The sequence below is a fragment of the Onychomys torridus genome, chromosome 3 (assembly GCF_903995425.1).
Source record: "Onychomys torridus chromosome 3, mOncTor1.1, whole genome shotgun sequence".
Taxonomy (NCBI): domain Eukaryota; kingdom Metazoa; phylum Chordata; class Mammalia; order Rodentia; family Cricetidae; genus Onychomys; species Onychomys torridus.
Window position 1 is genome coordinate 29,223,549 of NC_050445.1, and position 20,952 is coordinate 29,244,500.

The window sequence follows — 20,952 nt, forward strand, 5'->3', positions numbered from 1 at the left end:
TATCAGGGCTGATCATGCACACATAGTCTCCCAGACACAGACCATACCCCTAGCCTCCCAAGACACCCTAGACAGCTGCATGTACCAGCAAATGGCACACTCTTTCTTCTTTCTGCTTTGTAATACCTCCTCCTACCCTGACACAGATTCAATCCTTTGGATAGATGCCCATCCTTCTGCCTCTCATGGACCCAGATTAGGCACACTCACCCTTTCTTCCTTTATCCCAGGAAAGGCAGCCTCATTGCTGATGAGAGCCTTTTCTGAAGCCAGCTGTCCATCATTTCAAGATGCAGTAATTTAATAATGAGGTAAGAAGCACCTCAGTAAGTGCTGAAAGGGAAGGAAAGTAATATGCTTCACTCCAACACCCACTTGGAAGACCTCACCTTCCAGGGGCCTAAGCCTGCATACCTACAGGAGACCTGCAGAGGGCCTTCAGGAACAATATCCTACAGGTTCAGCAAGTTCTGGTGCCTTTGAGGTGGACTCATCCCATCTCTCAACCTGAGCAAGAAACAAAGCCAGAGGCTTTACTTCCTGCCCAACTCTCTTCCAATCCTCTCTTCTCATCCACCTCCATCAATAGCCTCAAGAGTTTCAGTGAAAATTGAGCCCTTCACAACTCACACCCTGACAAGATGCGGTCAATTGTTTTCTTTAAGTGGCTGGAAACTGGGCGTTTGCCCATGCTTCTGTGATTATATGGGCAACACAAATTGGACTTGTTACTTTTATTATTTTCTTCCTTTTTTTTGGAAGGGGATATATCACAAGTATTGGGGTGCAGAATTAAAAGAACTGGGAAATGAGTGTCATCAGGATGCATTGTGTGAAATTCCCCAATAATCAATAAATATTTTGGAAATTGTTTTCAGTAGTGTTCGCTCCCCCTAGAGGACAATCAAGCACATTACACTTTTCCCAGTCCTCATCTCCCCCATCCCAATCCCATAGTTCCTGAGCTTGTGATTCATAGAAAGATTAATTAACTAGTGGTGTTCAACTAAGTGAATCCATGGACTAACTCCAAGGAAAAATGTGCTGACTAAAAGCATCATTTATTGGTTGAATACCCCAGATAGGTCAAAAAGTACTGAATGCATACCTACTTAGCAGTCTCTGCTCACACACTAGGTATAGAGAAGTAAAATAGACTATTATGAAATAGGCTATTTTAGTTTGTTAAAAAAGCACCAATGAATAATGTTCTTGAATGCTGAGTGTGGGGATTGCAGTGCACACTTTGGGAAAATCTGATCGTAATTGCTTTAGTTTCCTAAATTATCCATATTTCCCGTTCCACCAAAAGCTGGATGCAGATAAAGGCTGAAATAATTATTTGCAACCCTCTGCCAAACATTCAGACTCTGGGAGTAAGCTTCTGACAAGATGTCCACTCGCCATCTGTACCAGGAACCCCACTTCCCCTCAAATCTATCACGATGATTTACAGAGTGTGGATGGTTATCTGTGGTTGAATAGGTGACTATAATATTAAATAATAAATGATCACAAGCAAAGGGCAAGTCTAAATATTTCAAAGAGGCTTCCCAAGGTGGTATTTTGGCACTGGCTTATTTATGTTGTCAGTTTTCATAAACTGAAAGTGTCATCTCAAGATACAAGATCAGATGTAACTGACTAAACACATTTATCTGGTGTGAGTTAGTTGAACATTTGTACTTTAAATGCTGGTCATGGAACAGAACTTTTTCTATGTGTACCAAGTATTGTTCAAAGGAGCTATGGAAGTGGGAGGAGGATGTTTCCTTTCTTAAGTCACCCTTCCTGTCAGGATCTCCTCATTTTTTGGAGACTCCATTGCTTTATGACACAAAATGTCTTCCACATTTCCACTCCTCCCTTAGTCTTATAGCTATTACTTATCTGAACAGAACTGTCTTCTCTGAGTTGGAAGAAGATATTTAGGAAAACAGGGAGTATGCTCTAGATATATGTGCTTGGATATGACGCTGTTCCAGGGCATAAGAGTACACACAGAATACAGACACTCTACACATGCACATGTATTTCTAATTCTATCTATCAATACTGAAAAGCTCAAAGTTTACAAATGTTTCTAGTTCATTCAAATGCTGTCACTCTCTCTTTCCATGTCTGCAGCTTTCTCAGGCAGTGCTGAGAAACCTGGTATCTGTTATCCTTATTAGGTATACATATCCCAACACCAATCTGCATACAGCTCAGGTTTCTACATCCCACACAAGTCCTGTTTTGTCCTGTCTAACCTCAATCTGCTGGGGCTTCAACAATCTACATGAGGCTGCTTTGTGTGCCCCACATTAAACTGGGGATATCCTCTTCACCTTATGTTGTCTCCATCTCCTTTCCCAGGATCCTCTTCTGCAGATACAAAGGAATTCAGTCTTTAGTCTTCTGATCATAGTGATCTTTTAATTGGCAGTGTATGCAGTAAGATTTTCTGTGGGCTGCCAGCTCACAGTAATGACATGGAAACAGTGATTATTAATTATTAAAGCTTGGCTTTTAGCTTAGGCTTGTCTCAACCAGCTCTTATAACTTAAATTAACCCATTTATATTCATCTACATTCTGCTAAGTGGTGTTACCTCTCTTCCAACTCTCACCTCCTGTTCCCTCTGCCTGTCTGTCTTGTGACTCTTTAGTGCCCCTAGATTCACCCTGAGTTCCTATCTTTGCCAGGAAGTCCCTCCTATTCTCTCCTGCCTAGCTATTGGTCATTCTGCTCTTTATTAAACTGATCAAAACGTCCCTTGGCAGTGTACATAAATATCCCACAACAAGTGTGTTTATTGTGTAATTCAAAACACCAATAATGTGATAGAAAGGGAGGCTGTGGTTGGGGATTTAGCTCAGTAATACAGTGCTTGCCTGACAAGCACAAGGCCCTGGGTTCGATCCTCCGCTAAAAAGAAAGAAAGGAAGGAAGGAAGGAAGGAAGGAAGGAAGGAAGGAAGGAAGGAAGGAAGGAAAAAGAAAGAAAGAAAGAAAGAAAGAAGAAAGAAAGAGAAAGAAAGAAAGAAAGAAAGAAAGAAAGAAAGAAAGAAAGAAAAGGAGGGAGGCTGTGCCTGAACCCACTTGCTCCAGGCAGATCTTCCAAAGGTGAGGTAGGTGGTGACAGCCACTGAACATGTACTTGTATCACTCAGACACTCTGAGCCCTTGGTGTTTCTCTGTTCTTTTTCATTCACCCTGTTCTTTAGGAAGCATTGGTGATGTCTTGATACATGACATCAAATGCTAGAATCTTGCCCTCCAACCTGACCATTTTGTGCTTTGTAAAAATATCTTATGTGCATTTGATTTTCATCAGGTCACAGTTTATACCTTAACCACTTACTTTGTTTCTTTCCTGGCACAGCCTTATCCTCACTAACCAGCATTTGGAAATCCCCTTAAATAACCATAGAAGTGGCAAAGTGGATGGGGGAAAGTCCCCAGGCTTCAACCCAGCACAAAGAACAACAGGCAACTAAAGAATGGTGAAGGCTGGAGAAATGGTCTACTCCAGGGAAGAGCACACTAATTGGTTATTCAATACTGAATGGTCTGCCCTGAAAACATCCATAATAGCAACATTATACAGACCAGATAGTTTATATACATGTAGGAATAATTAATGAAAAAAGAGGCCATGGATTTCCAAGAGACCTAGGAGGAGTATGGGAGGGTTTGGGAGCAGGAAAGGGAAGGGAGAAATGATGTAATCATATTATCTGAAAAATAAAGGAAATAATGAAAAAAATGAGGAAAAAGAATAGTATGTTGCTGAAAACAGCAACTGTTCCTGACTAAGTGCCTTAAGCCCTACATACCACTTGCTTCCTTGAAAGTAGATCTGGGAAGTGTGAATATCTCCAGATGTGAAAACATTCAACTCACCACCCACTCATTGCCCTCACATTCAGTGCCTCAGAACCACAGTGGGGGGAAAAAAGCTGTTGTCTCAGCATTAGAGGAACTGCCATGAATTATGTTCCCCAAAGATTCCTCCATGACAGTCTGTAAGTGCAAGGCCACTCAGCTCCTATGGGCTGCATCCACTGCCACCTACAGGCTTCCTCCTTGGCTGCAGGCGAGCTGACTTCCAGTGTTGGAGAAGACCCAGGCAGGCAGGTGCAGGGAGAATGATGACTCTGTCCTCATGAACAACTTGTTCAGCATCTACCCCCCTTTGAAACAAATGTCCCCGTTCTTCTCAAGATTGATCCTTTTCCAGTTCCCTGAAGACCTATTCTTTGTGTTGACTTTTCCTGAAACCCAGTCTTTCAAGCAGCTTTAGGTTGTCCCTCTCTACATGCAACTGGTTTTCCAGTCCTCTACACATAGTATTTTCTTTACCTTGACACACTTTTTGAAGTGCCTCTTTAAATTTCTAGGTGCTAAGAGTTTGCAAATGTGAACACTATACTCACTGTGTCAGCTTTTGCGTCAGTCCTTTACCTGGCATCTTCCAGTTCGTTAAGAGCCCTAGCCTTGTCCTTGGACCATTTCATTTGCTTATCAGGTTCTGGTGGGGTGAAACAAAATCAGCCTTCCACTAGGAAAGCAAGATTTGGCTATTCTTAATTATTCTGACATGTATATAACCTATTTAGTCTGTATAATGTTGCTTGTATGGAAAAGATAGGTGTAGTGGTTCATGCCATCACCAGCAAAGCAAGGCAGGTGATCTTTTTAAGTTCCCAGCCAGCGAGGGCTACACAGTGAGATACTATATCAAGTGAAACAAAAATCAAATAAATGAACAACTTCCAGTTTATGGTACTATGTTAGCATCCAAAAAATTTGAAATTTTGGGGCTAGAGAGATGGCTCAATGGTTCAGAGCTCTGTCTGCTCCACCAAATGACCCAGGTTTGAGTCCCAGCTCCTATGCATTCCTCTGAATTCCTCTGGTACCAGACATGCATGTAGTGCACAGACAGTTATTCAAGCAAAACATCCATATATATTTTCAAATGCATTCCATAAAATGAAGGTGGGTGTATTAATGTATGTCAGAATGATAGTGCTTGAAGACAGTGACAGGAAAAGAACAGATTTTTCTGAATTACTGATGTGTTCAACATTTTGTTGTGAAGAAAGTTTGTTCAACACCGAACTTTTATAAAAATACATATGAAATCTGCATCATTAGTTCTTGCAGAATGCCACTTATTTATTTGGTTTTGCTTGTTTTGGACAGGGTCTCACTATGTAGCTCCAGCTGTCATGGAACTTGCTGTGTAGACCAGGCTGGCCTCAAACTCAAAGAATCCTTCCTTCCTCTGCCTCCAGGGTGCTAGCATTAAAGGGAGATACCACCATGCCCAGTCCCTGTGTCTTGTCTTCTGATGTACCTTTGTCTTTCAATTTCACTTCATGGTCTGTCCCCGTTTCTGTTTCTCTATAAATATCATTTCCTCTGATATAGTGAGTTCACTTCATAAAATCCTCACTGCCCTATCATATTCTACTTTTCAAATTTTGTAGTCTGAAGATTTTCTGTGTCTCAGCTTGCTAGCCTTCAGGACAAATCTCTCCCACTTGCGTCCCCCAAGTAAACACACAGAGGCTTATACTAATTATAACTACATGGCCATGGCTCAAGGTTTTTGCTAGCTAGCTCTTATATCTTAAATTAGCCCATAACCATTAATCTATGTGTTGCCACATGTTCCAGGGCTTTACCTGTATCCCATTACATCTTTCTCCTTGGGTGGCTTGCTGGCCTCTCTCCTTGCCTTCTTCCTGTCTCTCTCTTTGAATTTCCTGACTGCCTCTAAGCTGCCTTGTCATCGGCCAAATGGATTTATTTATCAACCAATCAGAGCAACACAAATTCACAGCATGCAGAAAGATATTCTCCCATCAAAATTGTTTTGTGTTATCTGTTGCGCCTGTTCTGACAGGCTTGGGTTTCTGGTGCACCCTCTTTCAAGCCTGTGTGACAAAACTGAGAATTTATTTTAGTATGTTTGTGGGATGGATAGAGTCTGACCAAAAACTGAAGAAGCATCTTTGAAGTGAACTCTTAGAGAATAGGTAATCATATTGGTATTTTAAAGCTGTATAATATGTGGACCAAAAATTATTCTAACTTGTCTGATTTATCCATTATTCTTTATGAGAAGTTCATTTATTCATAAAGATATTGAAGTCCAGATACCAAAATGCAAGTGATGGAGCAAGCACTGGAACTCATGTCCAAATCTAAAAGTTCTTTTTTAAGATTTTCTTCTCATATTTTGATTCATATTCTATTTCTGTGAAACTGCACCCTCCACTAGTTTCTTACATCAACTTCCCAAATATAGATGCTCCTCAGCCTTCTTCTTCACCTCTCCACAAACATGATATAAAGAGAACACTGAGTTGCTTGTAATCCCTAATGTTACTACCCTTATTTTAAATCATTGCAGTCTCTGAAATTAAACTAGCATTTATTTTATTCTGAATTCAGATAAAGCCATTTAAATGGTTTATCTGTTACCTTCTAGAGCAGACTAAGTAAGTTGCTGCCTGTGGAAAGTGGATGGCTTGCAATCTAATTGTTTAAAAATGAGGTTTTGGCCGGGAGGCAAGGGCACACACCTTTAATCCCAGCACTCAGAGGCAGAGGCAGGCAGATCTCTGTGAGTTCGATGCAAGCCAGGTCTACATAGCGAGATCCAGGACAGGCACCAAAACTATACAAAGAAACCCTGTCTCAAAAAAAAAAAAAAAAAAAAAAAAAGAAAGAAAAAAAGAAAGAAAGAAAGAAAGAAAGAAAAAGAAAAAGAATACTTAGGGGCTGGAGAGATTGCTAGGTGGTTAAGAGCACCAGCTGCTATCCCAGAGGACCCAGGTTCAGTTCCGGACATCCATATGGCAGCTCACAACTGTCTGTAACTCCATTTCCAGGAGATCTCACACCTTCACACAGACATACATAAAGGAAAAACACAAGTGCACATAAAATAAAATCATTAAAAAAAGATTTTTTTAAAAAATGAGGTTTTATTAAAACATAGATATACCCAATCATTTACATATTTCTTATGACTGTATCTATGTAATAGCACAGTGGCTTTGACAGAGATATATGGTAATATTTTATTTGTAATGAAATGTGATTTTATTTGTATGTTAATAAATAAAGTTGCCTGGGGGTCAGAGCTAATAGCAAGCCATAGCAGAAGCTGGGCAGTGGTGGTGCATACCTTTAATCCCAGCACTTGGGAGGCAGAGCTAGACAGATCTCTGTGTGTTCAAGGATTCAGCCAACCGTGATGTAGAAGCAGAAAGTTATATAAGGCATGGCGGCCAGAAACCAGAAGCATTTGGCTGATTAAGCTTTCATGCTTTGGAGCAGCAGTTCAGCTGAGATTCATCTGGATGAGGACTCAGAAGCTTCCAGTCTGAGGAAACAGGATCAGCTGAGGAACTGGAGAGGTGAGGTAGCTGTGGCTTATTCTGCTTCTCTGATCTTCCAGCATTCACCCCAATAACTGGCCTCAGGTTTGATTTTATTAATAAGACCATTTAAGATTCCTGCTACAGAGACATCCCTTAAAACAAAAGTTTTTCAAGTGACCTTTATACGAAAAAGTCATTGCAAGTAGTTTTATGGTGAAATCCCAAGTAGAAAGAGTAGAAATCCCCTGAACAAATACTCCCGCCTTGAAAGGAGGCTCAAGGATCAGTGGACTACGGCTCAGGTTCCCATCAAAGAACCTTCTGTACTCTGCCAGTGATGGCAAGTATGTGGCACAGATTAGAAATGCAGCTGAGGGTGGACCCACAGGTGGGCACCAAGGTGAATTTTCAGAAGCACTTCCTTTGCGACCTGCTCCTTCGCATTTTGGCCCCCCTCTTTTCTTAGATCATGTATTGGGTATCTTATTAGAATTTTTGAAGGGAATTCATTTAATTTGGAATTTACCATGTGCATTAGAGTTGTTAAGAGGAAGCCTTCCCTCCCAGTAATGAGTGACCTATTAGCCAGGAAAGTAGCTAGAGAAGCTAAAGAAAAAGCCAACGAGAGTCAATGGAGGAAAAGAGGAGTTTGAAATGCCTTCCACAGCTGGTTCCTCTTGTTCCTTCCAATGTGAATGTCAATTTTTTACTTGAGCTCAGTCAGCCCCCTGTTTAGACTCAGCAAGTTGACTCTTTCAAGGCCACTAAGCCATGTGTGTGGGAAAGAAAACTAACAAACACAGACTAATTAAATATAAGCAGAGGCCTCTGAGACATCATATGGTTGAATTCCCCATAGCTCATGCCTGGTGCTATGAACAGAATGAGAAAGACACCCTCAGACAGTGCAGAGAGATCAGTTATGGTTATAAGTGAGAATTCATGGCGTCACTGAGCACAGATATTATGCACAAAGAGTAAAAAAGAGTATATTAGTATGGGTCAGGGAACTTTCAACTCCTTATCCTTTACCAATCATATAGAATACTTCACAGAAGCTCAGGACAAACTTGTGATGCTCTTACAGAAGCTAAAAATCTATAGACTATGTCTGCATGTGTTTTGCCCCAGATTTGTTCAACCACTGTACATATCTATATACACACATATACAAATTATGTGCACACACACATACATCATATTCTAACCCAGTCTTCTTAATATCTTGACTAGCTTGAGACATCCATACTATTTCCAGTCAGACAACTATCACAGAAGCCACCATCCTGAGCTTGCTATTTTCTGGACCTAACATCCTACTTCAAGTATGATATGCTCATCATTATTAATCTTCAACTTGAATTTAGGTAGTGTGAACAGGTTCTTTTTTTTTTTTAAGTGACCATTCATTTTACTGTCCATTAGATAAAACACTGCCAGCACATGGAAGGTCAATATTTTTTTTTTTTTTACAAAGAGGTTAAGAATAAAGAAGTCTAGGGTGCTGGAAAGATAGTTCAGATACTAAAGCACATACTGTTCTTATAGAGGACCCAAGTGAAGTCCCCAGAACCCACATCCTGTGGTTCACAAATGATTTTAACTACAGCTCTACTCTTAGCATCTCTTTTTAGCATCCCAATCTGCCCTCTGTGGGCACTACACTCAAGTTTACAAAGTCACACTCAGAAACACATATACAAATATTTTAAAAAATAAAATTATTTTTAAAAAAGAAAAGATGTCTATTCAACTCTCAAAGTATAACAGTGTGTAGCCACTGAACTAAGTGGTCCATGTGCACATAGGTGTAGAAATGTTACTAGAATGACTAGAGAGGCCTGAGATAAGTATTTGATATTTTCCTATATGCCCACTACCACTTTTTGATGACTAAATCATTCTCATACCATTTAAGCAGAACCATGTTTTAGTGTCTTGTTTTGAGAGGAGGGAGAACGTTGTGAAAATTATCACAGATCTACCTATACCCTTATACTCCTGCCTGGCAGCTGCCATTCTTTCCCCCTTGGAGGGAGTGAACATGATAAAGCTGAGGTGGGATCACCAGATGGAGCAAGGTGGGACACAGTGGTATATGAGCTAATTATTGTACGAAGTTCTGCACTGGGATGCATCTCTCCTATAGACTGAGGTCTCAGATGAGAATCTGGGGAAGTTCTGAGAGTGATATGGAATGGTACAGCTTCCAGCATTGTTATAGGAATCAGCAGCAGATCACTGAAGAGAGTGAGAATATGTCCCTCATTCTGGCCACTGTTCCTTCTCTTACTTTTTAATATTTTCTGACTTGGGAATCATTTAAACGCAGCTTCCTACCTTGGACTCCATTTAATCAGTGAATATCCAGAGTCTGTATTTAAGGGCTTTTCTTTGACAATAGCCTTGGATGCAAGACCTTTTTGTCCCTTTGTTTCCTCCCCTTCATCTGAAATTATCAAGTGGGGGCAATTTTGCTCAGAAAGGACACAGGAATTTGGCCTTGGTTGTCACAACAGCAAGAAAGAGGAAGTGAGTGCTCTTTGAATCTTAAGATTCTGGTAAACACCTTACATGGTGTATAGGATAGTTTCCCCATCACGAAGACCTCAGAGGCCCCAACCATCAATAGTGTCAAGGTTGAAAATCTGTCTTTCACTAATATATGATTTAGTTACAGTGACCAAAGTATAGATAAATTAAAAGAGGAAAGATTTGATGGTTCAAGGTTTAAAAGGTTCTTTTCATCACATGGGGAAAGACATGACATAGCAGACCATTTATGTCGTTGTAAGCAAGGAAGCAGAGAGGAGAATCAGGCACTCTACTGATTTTTTCCTTTCATAACCACCTTTTTACTCAGCTTAGGCCTCCAGCCCAGCAACGAAGCAACCTACATTCAAGGAGGGAATTAACCCTCAGTTAATTGCCTCTGGGAATGCCCCCATACATGGAGCAAGAAGTGGACCCCTTCAGGTTCCTAGATAATTCTAAATCCTATAACAATGGTAATAAAGATTACTCATCCCAACTAAGCTGTCTTTCTAGCACAAAAAATTTAAAGCAGCTCACCCAAGAATGATAATTTTTCTAAACAGAAAATAACATATTGGTGCATGAGTTGTGATTTTGGATAGGCAGAGAATCTCACCATTGTCTTTAGTTAGAGAGTTACTTTGTATGAAGATTTCCTCTAATCAGACATGGTAGTACACACCTCTAATCCCATCCTCCCTGGAGAAGCAAGCTAATCTAACCTGGACAATTTAACAAAACCATCTTAAAATAAACTTTTGTTTTAAAGCATTGAAGGGATAGGCATGATGGCACATGCCTTTAATCCCAGAACTCAGGAGACAAAGGCAGGTAGATCTCTGTGAGTTTAAGGACAGCTGGTCTATATAGAGACCAGTTCCAGGGTTACATTATGAGACCTGTCCCTAAACAAAGGTGGAGAGGGGTTTATAGGTTAGCTTAGTGGTAGAACATATTTTTTCTGGCTTAGTGTGAGTGAGGGCCTGAGTTCAACTCCCAATATGGCATGGGAAAAAATTTGCCTTGCTATTGAGAGTTGACTCTTTCATTAATTCTGATAATTCCTGTTTCAAAAATGCAATTATTGAGAAAAATCATTAATTTCTTAATAGTCACTTAACTTGATAGCGTTTTCTGTATTCTTCACATTTAATGTATAGTGCTGCCTGATTATGCCAAGAGCCTGCCTTGCAATTTGTAGATTTAGTTCCTTAGGTTCCCTCCCATCTGAAAATTGGGGATTAAAATGGGTATGCCATATCATTCTTTTTAGGAGTACTAAGTTAATATAGGCAAAGTACTTAGAATCCAGTATACCCCTTCCTTATCTATGAGACATGTATTTTAAGATACCCAGTGGATACCTGAAACTATAGATAATTCCAAGCCATATGTATGTGCATATATATATATATATATATATATATATATATATATATATATATATATATACATATATAACTTTTCTTATACATCTTTATGATAAAATTTAGATTACAAATAAGGAACATGAAAAGATTGAAAACAAGTAATGAAGTAGAACAACAGCAATAAAATAGAAGAAATACAGCAATGTGCCGTGACATAGTTATAGCAAAGTAATTAATTATTCATTTCTAAAATGTTACTCTTAATATTTTTGGTTCATGGTTGGATACAATCAACTAAAACCATGGGCAGTGGAAGGACAGATAAGGAGACCACCATACCCAGGATGCAGAACAAGTTCTAGATGGACACCAGTCCTCATCTTTAACTTTACAAATTTTATTTATCAGAATTTCATATAAGAGGAAATTTTCTTTCCTGGGGTGGGGGAATCCTACCCACTAGTAATGGAAACTTAAGAGGATGTAGAAGATTAAAATGACCCTAGGACAAGGTACACCTTATGAGTGATTACAAGATAGGCAATAGCATGTCAAGGATCAGGGTTCCAGTGAATCCTTAAGAAAAACATTCACACCTGAAATGTCAGCGTACCTAATATTTTTATCTGAGAACCTGAAAACCTGAAGCTCTGTCTTGTGACCTTACTTCAACTCATTTTCCTACTATGGGGATAGCTCCCACCAGGTGAGATTGTTTCTTCCATTCCCACAGCCTTTGAAAAGAAAGGGTTGGTGTTTGGATAATTAAATTCTAAATTTAGATCTCAGAGTTTCCAATGAAAAATCTCTCCTGGAACCTATAGCCATGGGCATTAACAAAAGCCCTGGCTTATAGATAGCTGTGGAGGAAAGCCTTCATCCTATTTTCTGCTTCACAGTGAGCAACCATGAAGACCTTACTCTTCCTTGCATTCCTTGGAGCTGCTGGTGAGTCCCTTTAATGAACAAATCAGTAAGAATTAACCATACAACTAAACTAGTACTTTGTGCCCTGGAATGTAGGGTTTGTATATAGGAGGCGTAAAATGTTGGAACAACATTATATAGTGGTGTATTTATTATGGATAGTTAAAGCTTGCTTGCATTGAAAGATCTCTCAGCATAGATAGCGTAAGTAAGCAGACTATCTTGAACTTCTAGGTAAAGTCTATGAATTAGAGGATAAAGAGTAAGGATTCTCCATAACAAAGAAAGTATTGGTACTGACCTCTCTGGAATACTGACTTTAATAACAGTAATCTGGGGCTGGAGAGATGGCTCACTTCTTAGGAGCATGTACTGCTCTTCCAGAGAATCTGACTTTAGTTTTTATTATCCGCATCAGGTAGTTCACAACCATCCATAACACCATCTCCAGGAAAGGGGAGGGGAAACTTCTGGCTACCTCCAGCACTTGCACTCACATGCACATCCCCATAATTAAAATAAAATCTTTTAAAAAAATAACAGTAATCTTTATTCCTTGAAAATGGTATAAATATCAAACCTGAGTTTTCGGAACACTGAAAAGCTGATTATTTGATCTAGGGGTCAAGACAGGAAAGAATAATTTATTTATTGTGGAAAAAAAACATGTGGGCTATAGTGCTCTCATATTTACTAATCAGTTCTCCCTAATGTGAACCCATATGTCATTCAAATGATTAAACATAGGGACATGAACACTTCTATGCTAGTGTTAGCAATTCATTAATTTTCCACAAGACAAGGATGGTGTTTTGGACTGAACCCAAGGCTTAGTACATACCAGGAAAATATTTACCAGCTACAACACATATATGATCCTCCGTTTTATTTTGAGTTTTCATACAGAATCTTGATAAATTATCCAGGCTACCTTTGAGCATATTCTGCATCCTAGGCAGGCCTTTAAGCTTGCCATTGTTCTGCCTCAGCCTCCAAGGCCGTGGGAATTACAGCCCTAGGCCAAAGCGCAAGGATTTCACTACAATTTTAGTGTTGAAATGTAATACTAGAGCTTCCAAAACTCAGTCGTATAAATTAGATGTGTCTGCCTATACTCCTGGAAATATCTTAGCTAATAAAATTACTCAGCTCATAAAAATAATGGAAGACTCTGGAACTGTAAGCAATCTTGGTAGCAGTGGGTCCTACTACATAATACAGAAGCATAGGTTGTTGGTTGGGAAGGGAATCCTGTAATGTTTGGTGAAATTGTTTATAAAAATTTAGGTGACAAGCAATCCAAGAGATAAGGAGAATAGAACCATTAAATAAGCTTTTGTTCTAAGCAAGAATACTCTCAGATTGCTCCTTAAGTTTTCCTTGTTTCTTTATGGAAACAGGCATGCCACACCAACAACTCACCATCATACAAAGCTATCCATTTGCACGACTTCCCAGCAGGGTTCTGCTTTAAAGTGTCCATCAAGTGGAACCATCATTTCTTGATTATATAAGATAGTAAAATGAAACAATTGGTTTTTTTATTATTAACATTCTTCCCTTTATTTTACATACTGACCTTCCCTTCCCTCCTCTCCTCCCATTCCCCCGACCCCTGACCTCCCCATCTACCCACTCCTTCTCTGTCTCCATTCAGAAATGGGCAGTCCTCCCATGGGCTTGAACATAGCATGGCACATCAAGTTCAGGTAGGACTGAGCTCTTCTCCCTGTATCAAGGCTGGGCAAGGTAATCCTGCATGAAGAACAGGTTCCCAAAAGCCAGCTAAGCACCAGGGACAGGTCCTGATCTCACTGCTAGGAGCCTTACAAACAGACCAAGCTACATAACTGTCATACATGCAGAGGGTCTAGATCGGATCCCACATAGGCTGTTGGTCCTAACTGTTGGTCTAGAGTCCATGTGCTCCCACGAGCTTCAGTCAGCAGTCTCTGTGGGTTCCTCCGTCATGACCTTGAACCCCTGGCTCGTACAATCCCTCCTCCCTTTCTTTGGGAGGACATCCAGAGCATGGCCCAGTGCTTGGCTATGGATCTCTGCATCTCCTTCTGTCAGTTACTAGATAAAGGCTCTCTGATGACAGTTAGGGTATTCACCAATTTGATTACAGTAGATGGCCAGTTCAGGTAACCTTCCCACCATTGCTAGGGGTCTTAGCTGGGATCATCCTTATAGATCCTGGGAATTTCCCTGGCACCAGAAAACAAAACAATTGTAAAGCAGACAATTTTTGGTGGATATATTTACAAGAACATCCAACTCTTCCCAGTTGCTTTCCCCCTGAATGACGATGATGACAAAATCGTTGGAGGTTACACCTGTCAGAAGAATTCCCTCCCCTACCAGGTGTCCCTGAATGTTGGCTACCACTCATGTGGTGGTTCCCTCATCAGCTCCCAGTGGGTTGTTTCAGCAGCTCACTGCTACAAATCGTAAGTGACCAATATTCCTATTTCCATGCTCTAAAGTCATGTTTGCCTTTAGTTTCGTCAGAGTATAATTAAGCACCATGCACAGTTATACAGTATAGTTAAAACATGCCGGTACTGGACTGTAGAAGTGGCTCAGTGGTTAGGAACATGTGCTGCTCTTCTAGAAGCCTATGTTCAGTTCTCAGCACCTACATCTAATGGTTCACAGCCACGTGTAACTCCAGTGTCAGGGGACCTTATGCCTTCTTCTGTATTCCATGGGCACCTGTATTCACACATACACATATCCACACAGAGATATATACATATACATATAATTAAAAATAAAAGTACTTTTTTACAGATTAAATACTAAGAGCTTGATTCTATCTCAATGACTTTATGATCTGTTGAGAAACATTTATGTGAAGTTTTGCTCCAGAACTCACTGCTATCTTCCTAGGTGATGGTACTCGAGGCCAGAAGGGGAACTGTAGTTAATAAATCTGTATGTCTTCAGATTATGAGCCATTACATAGCTCTAACAAAGGGGAAAGGGCATGCAGAGATAAAGCCCACTGTATTTTAAGCACACTGTTAAAAGCAAGCACACATAATTCTGTTCCTACAACATTGCACTTCTTTTGAGTCAAGCTTGGTGGCTCACACCTTGAATCCCAGCTCTCCTTCTCTGAGTCCTGTTTCATCACACTATGTATTTGTATTTATCTCAATATCTCAAATCTTCGTGTATCTGAAATCCTTGAGTATTACAACCAGAGGAAAAATGGCAAGTGCCAATCAATTTCTCCCAACTAACTCTTCATCTCTGTTTAGTAAGGGTCTTTCTTTCCATCTTATACTTTGTATTTTAATGTATAATGAACTGTGAGTCTGTATTAACTTGCAGGGACACTTTTGCAAGAAATTCTCTGAACTGTAAGCAGTAAGGTACTGCACAGTGCTACCCAGGGTATAAAGTCAGCTGTGTGAATAAATGCTCAAACATGCTGCTATTTGTGTTTATTCTTGTGATTGATGTTTTGTAAGGGGAAAAAATGGAAGGATACTTTTAAAAATGCTGATCTTTACATCCAGTCAAATTCAGGTGCGCTTGGGAGAACACAACATTGATGTCCTTGAGGGTAATGAGCAATTCATTAATGCGGCTAAAATCATCCGCCACCCCAACTATAACAAAAACACCTATGATAATGACATCATGTTGATTAAGCTGAATTCACCTGCCACCCTCAACTCTCGAGAGTCCACTGTCTCTCTGCCAAGTTCCTGTCCATCATCTGGTACTAAGTGTCTTGTGTCTGGCTGGGGCAACACCCTGAGCAGTGGCAGTAGGTATCACTGGGACTTGATTCCAAAGTATGAGAAGACTAGATGTGAAAGACATGCTGGGAGCAAAGTGATCCAAATTCTCACTCAAGGGAAGGTTCTCTGAGGATAGATTTAGATATGGATAGTCTTAAAATGCACAAATTAAAGTGGAGAAAATACTTGTGCTGAGACCATACAGTAGACACAACAAAAATGAACTATTAGAAAAACTCCAAGTGGTCAACTGAAATGAGGGATGTAAGTAGACAGAGGGTAAGGATTTTGGTGTTCCTTTAAGTCTACACCTGTTGAAAGCTGTGGACACTGATGCTTGCACCAGATTTTTTAAAATTACTGTTGTGAATTGAATAAAATTACTTAGCAAACTTTCTCCAAAAATGTTCTCCCAAATTATAAGGCATGGGGAATTAAAAGACAGAAGAAGAGTTAAGAAAGAGGAAGGAGGTTGGAAACGAAGCTTCCAAGATCACTGGATAATCTTCCATTTTCATTCTTGTGCTTGACAGCCAACTACCCATCGCTTCTTCAGTGTCTTAATGCCCCTGTCCTCTCTGATAGTTCTTGCAAAAGTGCCTACCCAGGCAAGATCACCAGCAACATGTTCTGCCTGGGCTTCCTGGAGGGTGGAAAGGACTCCTGCCAGGTGAGTTTATTTGTGGTTATTCTCCTTCTAACTCATTCTCTCTCTTCATTTACTTCTACTTTTTTTTGGAAAAAAAGGAGAAGAACCTTAACAGCATCTCAGAGACTATTGATGAGGGAAAGGAGTAGATTTGGAAAAAATTATAAACTCTGTCTATGATATTGATGATTAGGACTACATGTAAAAATGATATTCAGAAATTACTACAAACATTCCATCTGACCATGTACCTCAAAAGCTTTATTGGAGACTTTACCTTTGAAAAAGAACAGAGCTTTTGAGATAGCATTCAATCTCTCCAGTTCTCACATTGTCATAGATTGATAGGTTGACAAGGAAAGAGGTGGGTCTATAAGAAAGGAAGCTATAGAATACTGGCATTCTAAGAAGACTAAAGCTTGAGTTTCTGGGTGCAGAGAAGTTATTTTATGGAGAATCTATGAAAATGGCCCAAGATAATGGAGGAAAAGCTTGAAGCCCATCCTCTCATTTAGACATATGTGAGAGTGCTTATTATATTTTCTCTGTTATTCAGGGTGACTCTGGCGGCCCTGTGGTCTGCAATGGAAAGCTCCAGGGTGTTGTTTCCTGGGGTTATGGCTGTGCATTGAAAGGAAAACCTGGTGTCTACACCAAGGTCTGCAACTATGTGAGCTGGATTCAGAAGACTATTGCTGCCAACCAAACACCTTTATCTCCTCATAAACCATCTCTTTGTAGTCAAATTCACCTTCCTTCTATGCCCCCATCTCAATAAAAACATTTTCTTCTTACCACATCTGTCTATGTATGGCTATTGATTGATAATGATGAACTTGCTTTTAAAACTTACTGTAAAATGAGAAAAAGCATGGAGAGTTGGATTATTTTATAAAGACAATTGGGAAGGTTATATAGTGTCTCATTCAAATATCATTTGATAGTTTATTAATATATCTGATAGATTTTATTTAAATATTTGGCCATAATATATCCTTTCTTATGACCCAAAGTGGTAGATCTAATGTTAATTATTTATAATAGATCATGCTAAAAGATGCAGACATAAAAGCAATGGCTAAAATCCTAGGAATGGTTAATATTGGAATATTTCTTCCTTGCTATTCTTCAGTTGATCCAAAACTCTATTATACTACACCTTTGCAAGGATTCACCCACCTGGAGTGTGGTCTACCCAAATATCTTGTTTTTAACCAGGCTAGTACTTCTATAGCAAATGCAGTGTTCAGAGATCCTTCTCAGCCACATCTCAAACTTCAACTTAAATGCTGCACTAGAAACCTGCCCCCAATTAAATGAAATCATTTCAGATAAAATAGACATATTAACCTGAGGTCATAAATCTCAGAAGTCTCGCTGTTGTTCTTCAGCCCTGCCAGACAGGGGACCACACTCTTAGTTTCTCATCAACTCTCCCCAACAAACACTAATGCACAGATATCTGATAGAAGTATGTAAAGGAGAAGCCCCTACAATAATTCCTGTGATTATCTGGTATGGCCATGAGAAAAAAAGAAGCATAGCAGCCTTGGATACATAGTGTAACATGAATTGCTAAAGGATCTTATTAATAGAAAACCTGGAGGCAGACAATGGGGTGAAAACTGAAAGATGAGAGAAGCAGAGCAAGCCAGCCACAAATTCTCACCTCTACAAAATCCTCAGTCTAAAGTGAAAGACTTCCTGTTTACTCATGCTTTATATACCCTTAACTGCCCTGCCATCTTACTTACTTCCTAGTGCTGGGATTAAAGGCATGTGCCATCATACCTGGCTCTGTTCCCAGTGTGGCCTTGAACTCAGAGATCCAGATTGATCTCTGCCTCCTGAATGTTAGCATTATAGGTATATGCTATCACTGCCTGACCTCTATGTTTAATATAGTGGCTAGCTTTGACCTCTAATCCTTAGGCAAGCTTTATTGGTGGTACACAATATATCACCACAACACAGAAAATTTTGAACAGGAAATCCATAACAAAAATTTCAGAAACAGAATAGATTCTATAGCACACACTTCTATCTCATGTCCAAGAGACACTAAGACCAAGACACTAGCAGCTCTGGGGAGACATAGTTTCCTGGTTTTCTAATGTACTCTCATACTGTGAATCACTGTCTTCCTTCTGGCCCTGGGAGCTATCTCTGATGTCCTCTTTCTTGGTAGATAAGCTGGTCATCATCCTGGGAGCACAAGCTCTCAAGTTCATCTAAACCAGGGTACCTCTCAAGGCTCCACATTTTTAGTGTCATCAAGCCTACGGTTAATACTTTGATATAGAAATCTCAAGGAAACATAACTACATTGTCCATAAGAAATATATCAGGAAAAGAGAGAAAAAGCTCCTTAGAGTCATCAGTCAATTTTCAGTGTTTATATCTCTTAATTAGTGGCATTTGAAGAGAGATGCTTTAAGTTCTTAATAGTACATTTCACTACACCTTGGGTGAAGCCAAAGGTCCTTAGCCTTGCATGCAAGACTTAACTATCTCATCACAACAAACCTTTTCAGTCTTGTTTGTGAAGTTCTCCCTGTAAAACTTGGTTTTATTTTTTAAATTAGGGTGCAAAGTAACAAGCTTCCTTATGGCATCTCCCCATCTCTCCACCCCACCCTTCCCACTTGTACCCTTCTACCCGCCATCTCTCCTTTCCAATTCATGGCACATGTGTTACACCCAACCTTAAAGATGATTCCTGCTCTACTTTTCATTTCATTTACTGATTCCTTCATCTCCAGAACTTCTGTTTGTTTCTTTTTCAGTGTCCCAAGATCCTTGCTAAACTTTTTCATCGTGGTTTTAAATTTTCCCTCCCAGGCTCTTATTTTCATACACTTCGGTAACTTTCTTGTCTAGGTCTTGAACTGTGTGTAATTCCTTGTGTAAAGTAAATTCCTTATCTTCTTACTTTAGGTACTAATCATTTTTGGAAGTAAAACTCTGAAAGCTTCTCCGGCATTTCAACTACCTCATCAACTTGGTTTTCCAGTACTGAGAACTTACCAGTTTGTGACAGTGTCACTGTTGAATGCTGCCTCACATCTCTTTTCTTTGCTAAATTTTAGAAATCTGTTAGAGTATATGTGTCCTATACTTTGCACTTTTTCTTCCTTTATTTTATGCTTATTTTATTTCATGAAAGTTCTCTGCCCTTGAGTTTATGTTCATGGAAAGCTGACTATAGAAACAATTTGTTGGGTCCAGGGTCTCACAATAATGGGAAACAAACTACCAAAGTCTATTAAACCAGAAGCAAACTTTATTCTAGAAAAATAAAAAGTAATTATAAAACACCATGGGGCACAAAAGCTCATCAGCTAGCTGAGACCACAGCCAATGTTGAAATTCTGAAGCTGTAGCAATGGAGGTGAATACTGGCCTCCTTTCATACTACCAGGCATGGGGTTTATGCTAGGAGTCACATAGAAACATCGGGCATGGGATGCATGTTAGAAGTCATATAGAAACAACTACTAAAAGTTAACTTTGGTCCAGGCAGTTGTTGGCTATAAGGGGCAGGTGGGTTAAAAGTTAACCCCTGGCTGTTGTCAGAGGATCTGGCTGTAAAGCAGACAGCCATTGTTAGCATTTAACCTTTAGAGCTGATGACTGTCAGTTTTCATCTCTTAAGCTTAAAATTTTGTATGTCTATATTCCTGGACCCTTCAAATTATAATAGTTATACAGTAGTCCCATTGTCAGCTTCGGGAAAAGATATTTCAACAGTTGACTTGTGTCCCTTAAAATGTTTGGAGACTGGGACACTAAATTACTGTCTGGAGAAAAATGCCTATAATTTTTTGTTTTATTCTGATTACTGGTTTCAGTTTTTGCCAGGGTTAGGGAAAGATCCAAAGGTATCAATATTTAAATGGGAAGCTGAATGGGAAATGGGACAAGAAGAGATAAAGAGTGAAAAGAAAAGTATATGTGTTAGAGATTTGAAAAGCAGTAGATAAAATAGTATATGCTAGGTTTTCAAAAAATGACAGACTTAAGAGCCTTTTCCAATAAGATACAAGTTACAACATATCAAGATTAAATGTACTAAATAAATAAATGATAGATGTTTAATAATAAGTTTATATATATATATATATATATATATATATATATATATATATAAACAAAAAGAAACTTTTGATACTAAAATAGTACAAACACAAACCGATGACACACACGAAAAAGAGGGCATTATGTTGTCAGTTAATATGTAATCCTATTCAAGGAGGCATGGCCCTGTGTTTACCTTATTTCTACCAGTCAAATTAGTACATCAAGTTTGATGACAACCTTCCTGACTGA

General features: G+C 39.4%; 1 protein-coding gene and 1 gene segment (V, D, J or C); one reads left to right on the plus strand and one right to left on the minus strand.

Annotated features, from left to right (window-relative positions):
* The window catches only part of LOC118579709, a 506,004-nt gene that overhangs the window by 429,534 nt on the left and 55,518 nt on the right, over window positions 1-20,952 (minus strand).
* LOC118579434 (cationic trypsin-3) lies at window positions 12,198-17,401 on the plus strand. Its single transcript, XM_036180722.1, has 5 exons — window positions 12,198-12,237; window positions 14,507-14,669; window positions 15,747-16,000; window positions 16,508-16,644; window positions 17,180-17,401. Exons 1-5 carry the CDS (start codon window positions 12,198-12,200, stop codon window positions 17,399-17,401), a joined length of 816 nt encoding a protein of 271 aa, XP_036036615.1.

Coding starts and splice junctions, on each gene's coding strand:
- LOC118579434 (XM_036180722.1), top strand. CDS start 12,198: ATGAAGACCTTACTCTTCCTTGCATTCCTTGGAGCTGCTG. Junction 16,001..16,507: donor CAACACCCTGAGCAGTGGCA/GTAGGTATCACT, acceptor TGTGCTTGACAG/CCAACTACCCATCGCTTCTT. Junction 16,645..17,179: donor GTGGAAAGGACTCCTGCCAG/GTGAGTTTATTT, acceptor TCTGTTATTCAG/GGTGACTCTGGCGGCCCTGT.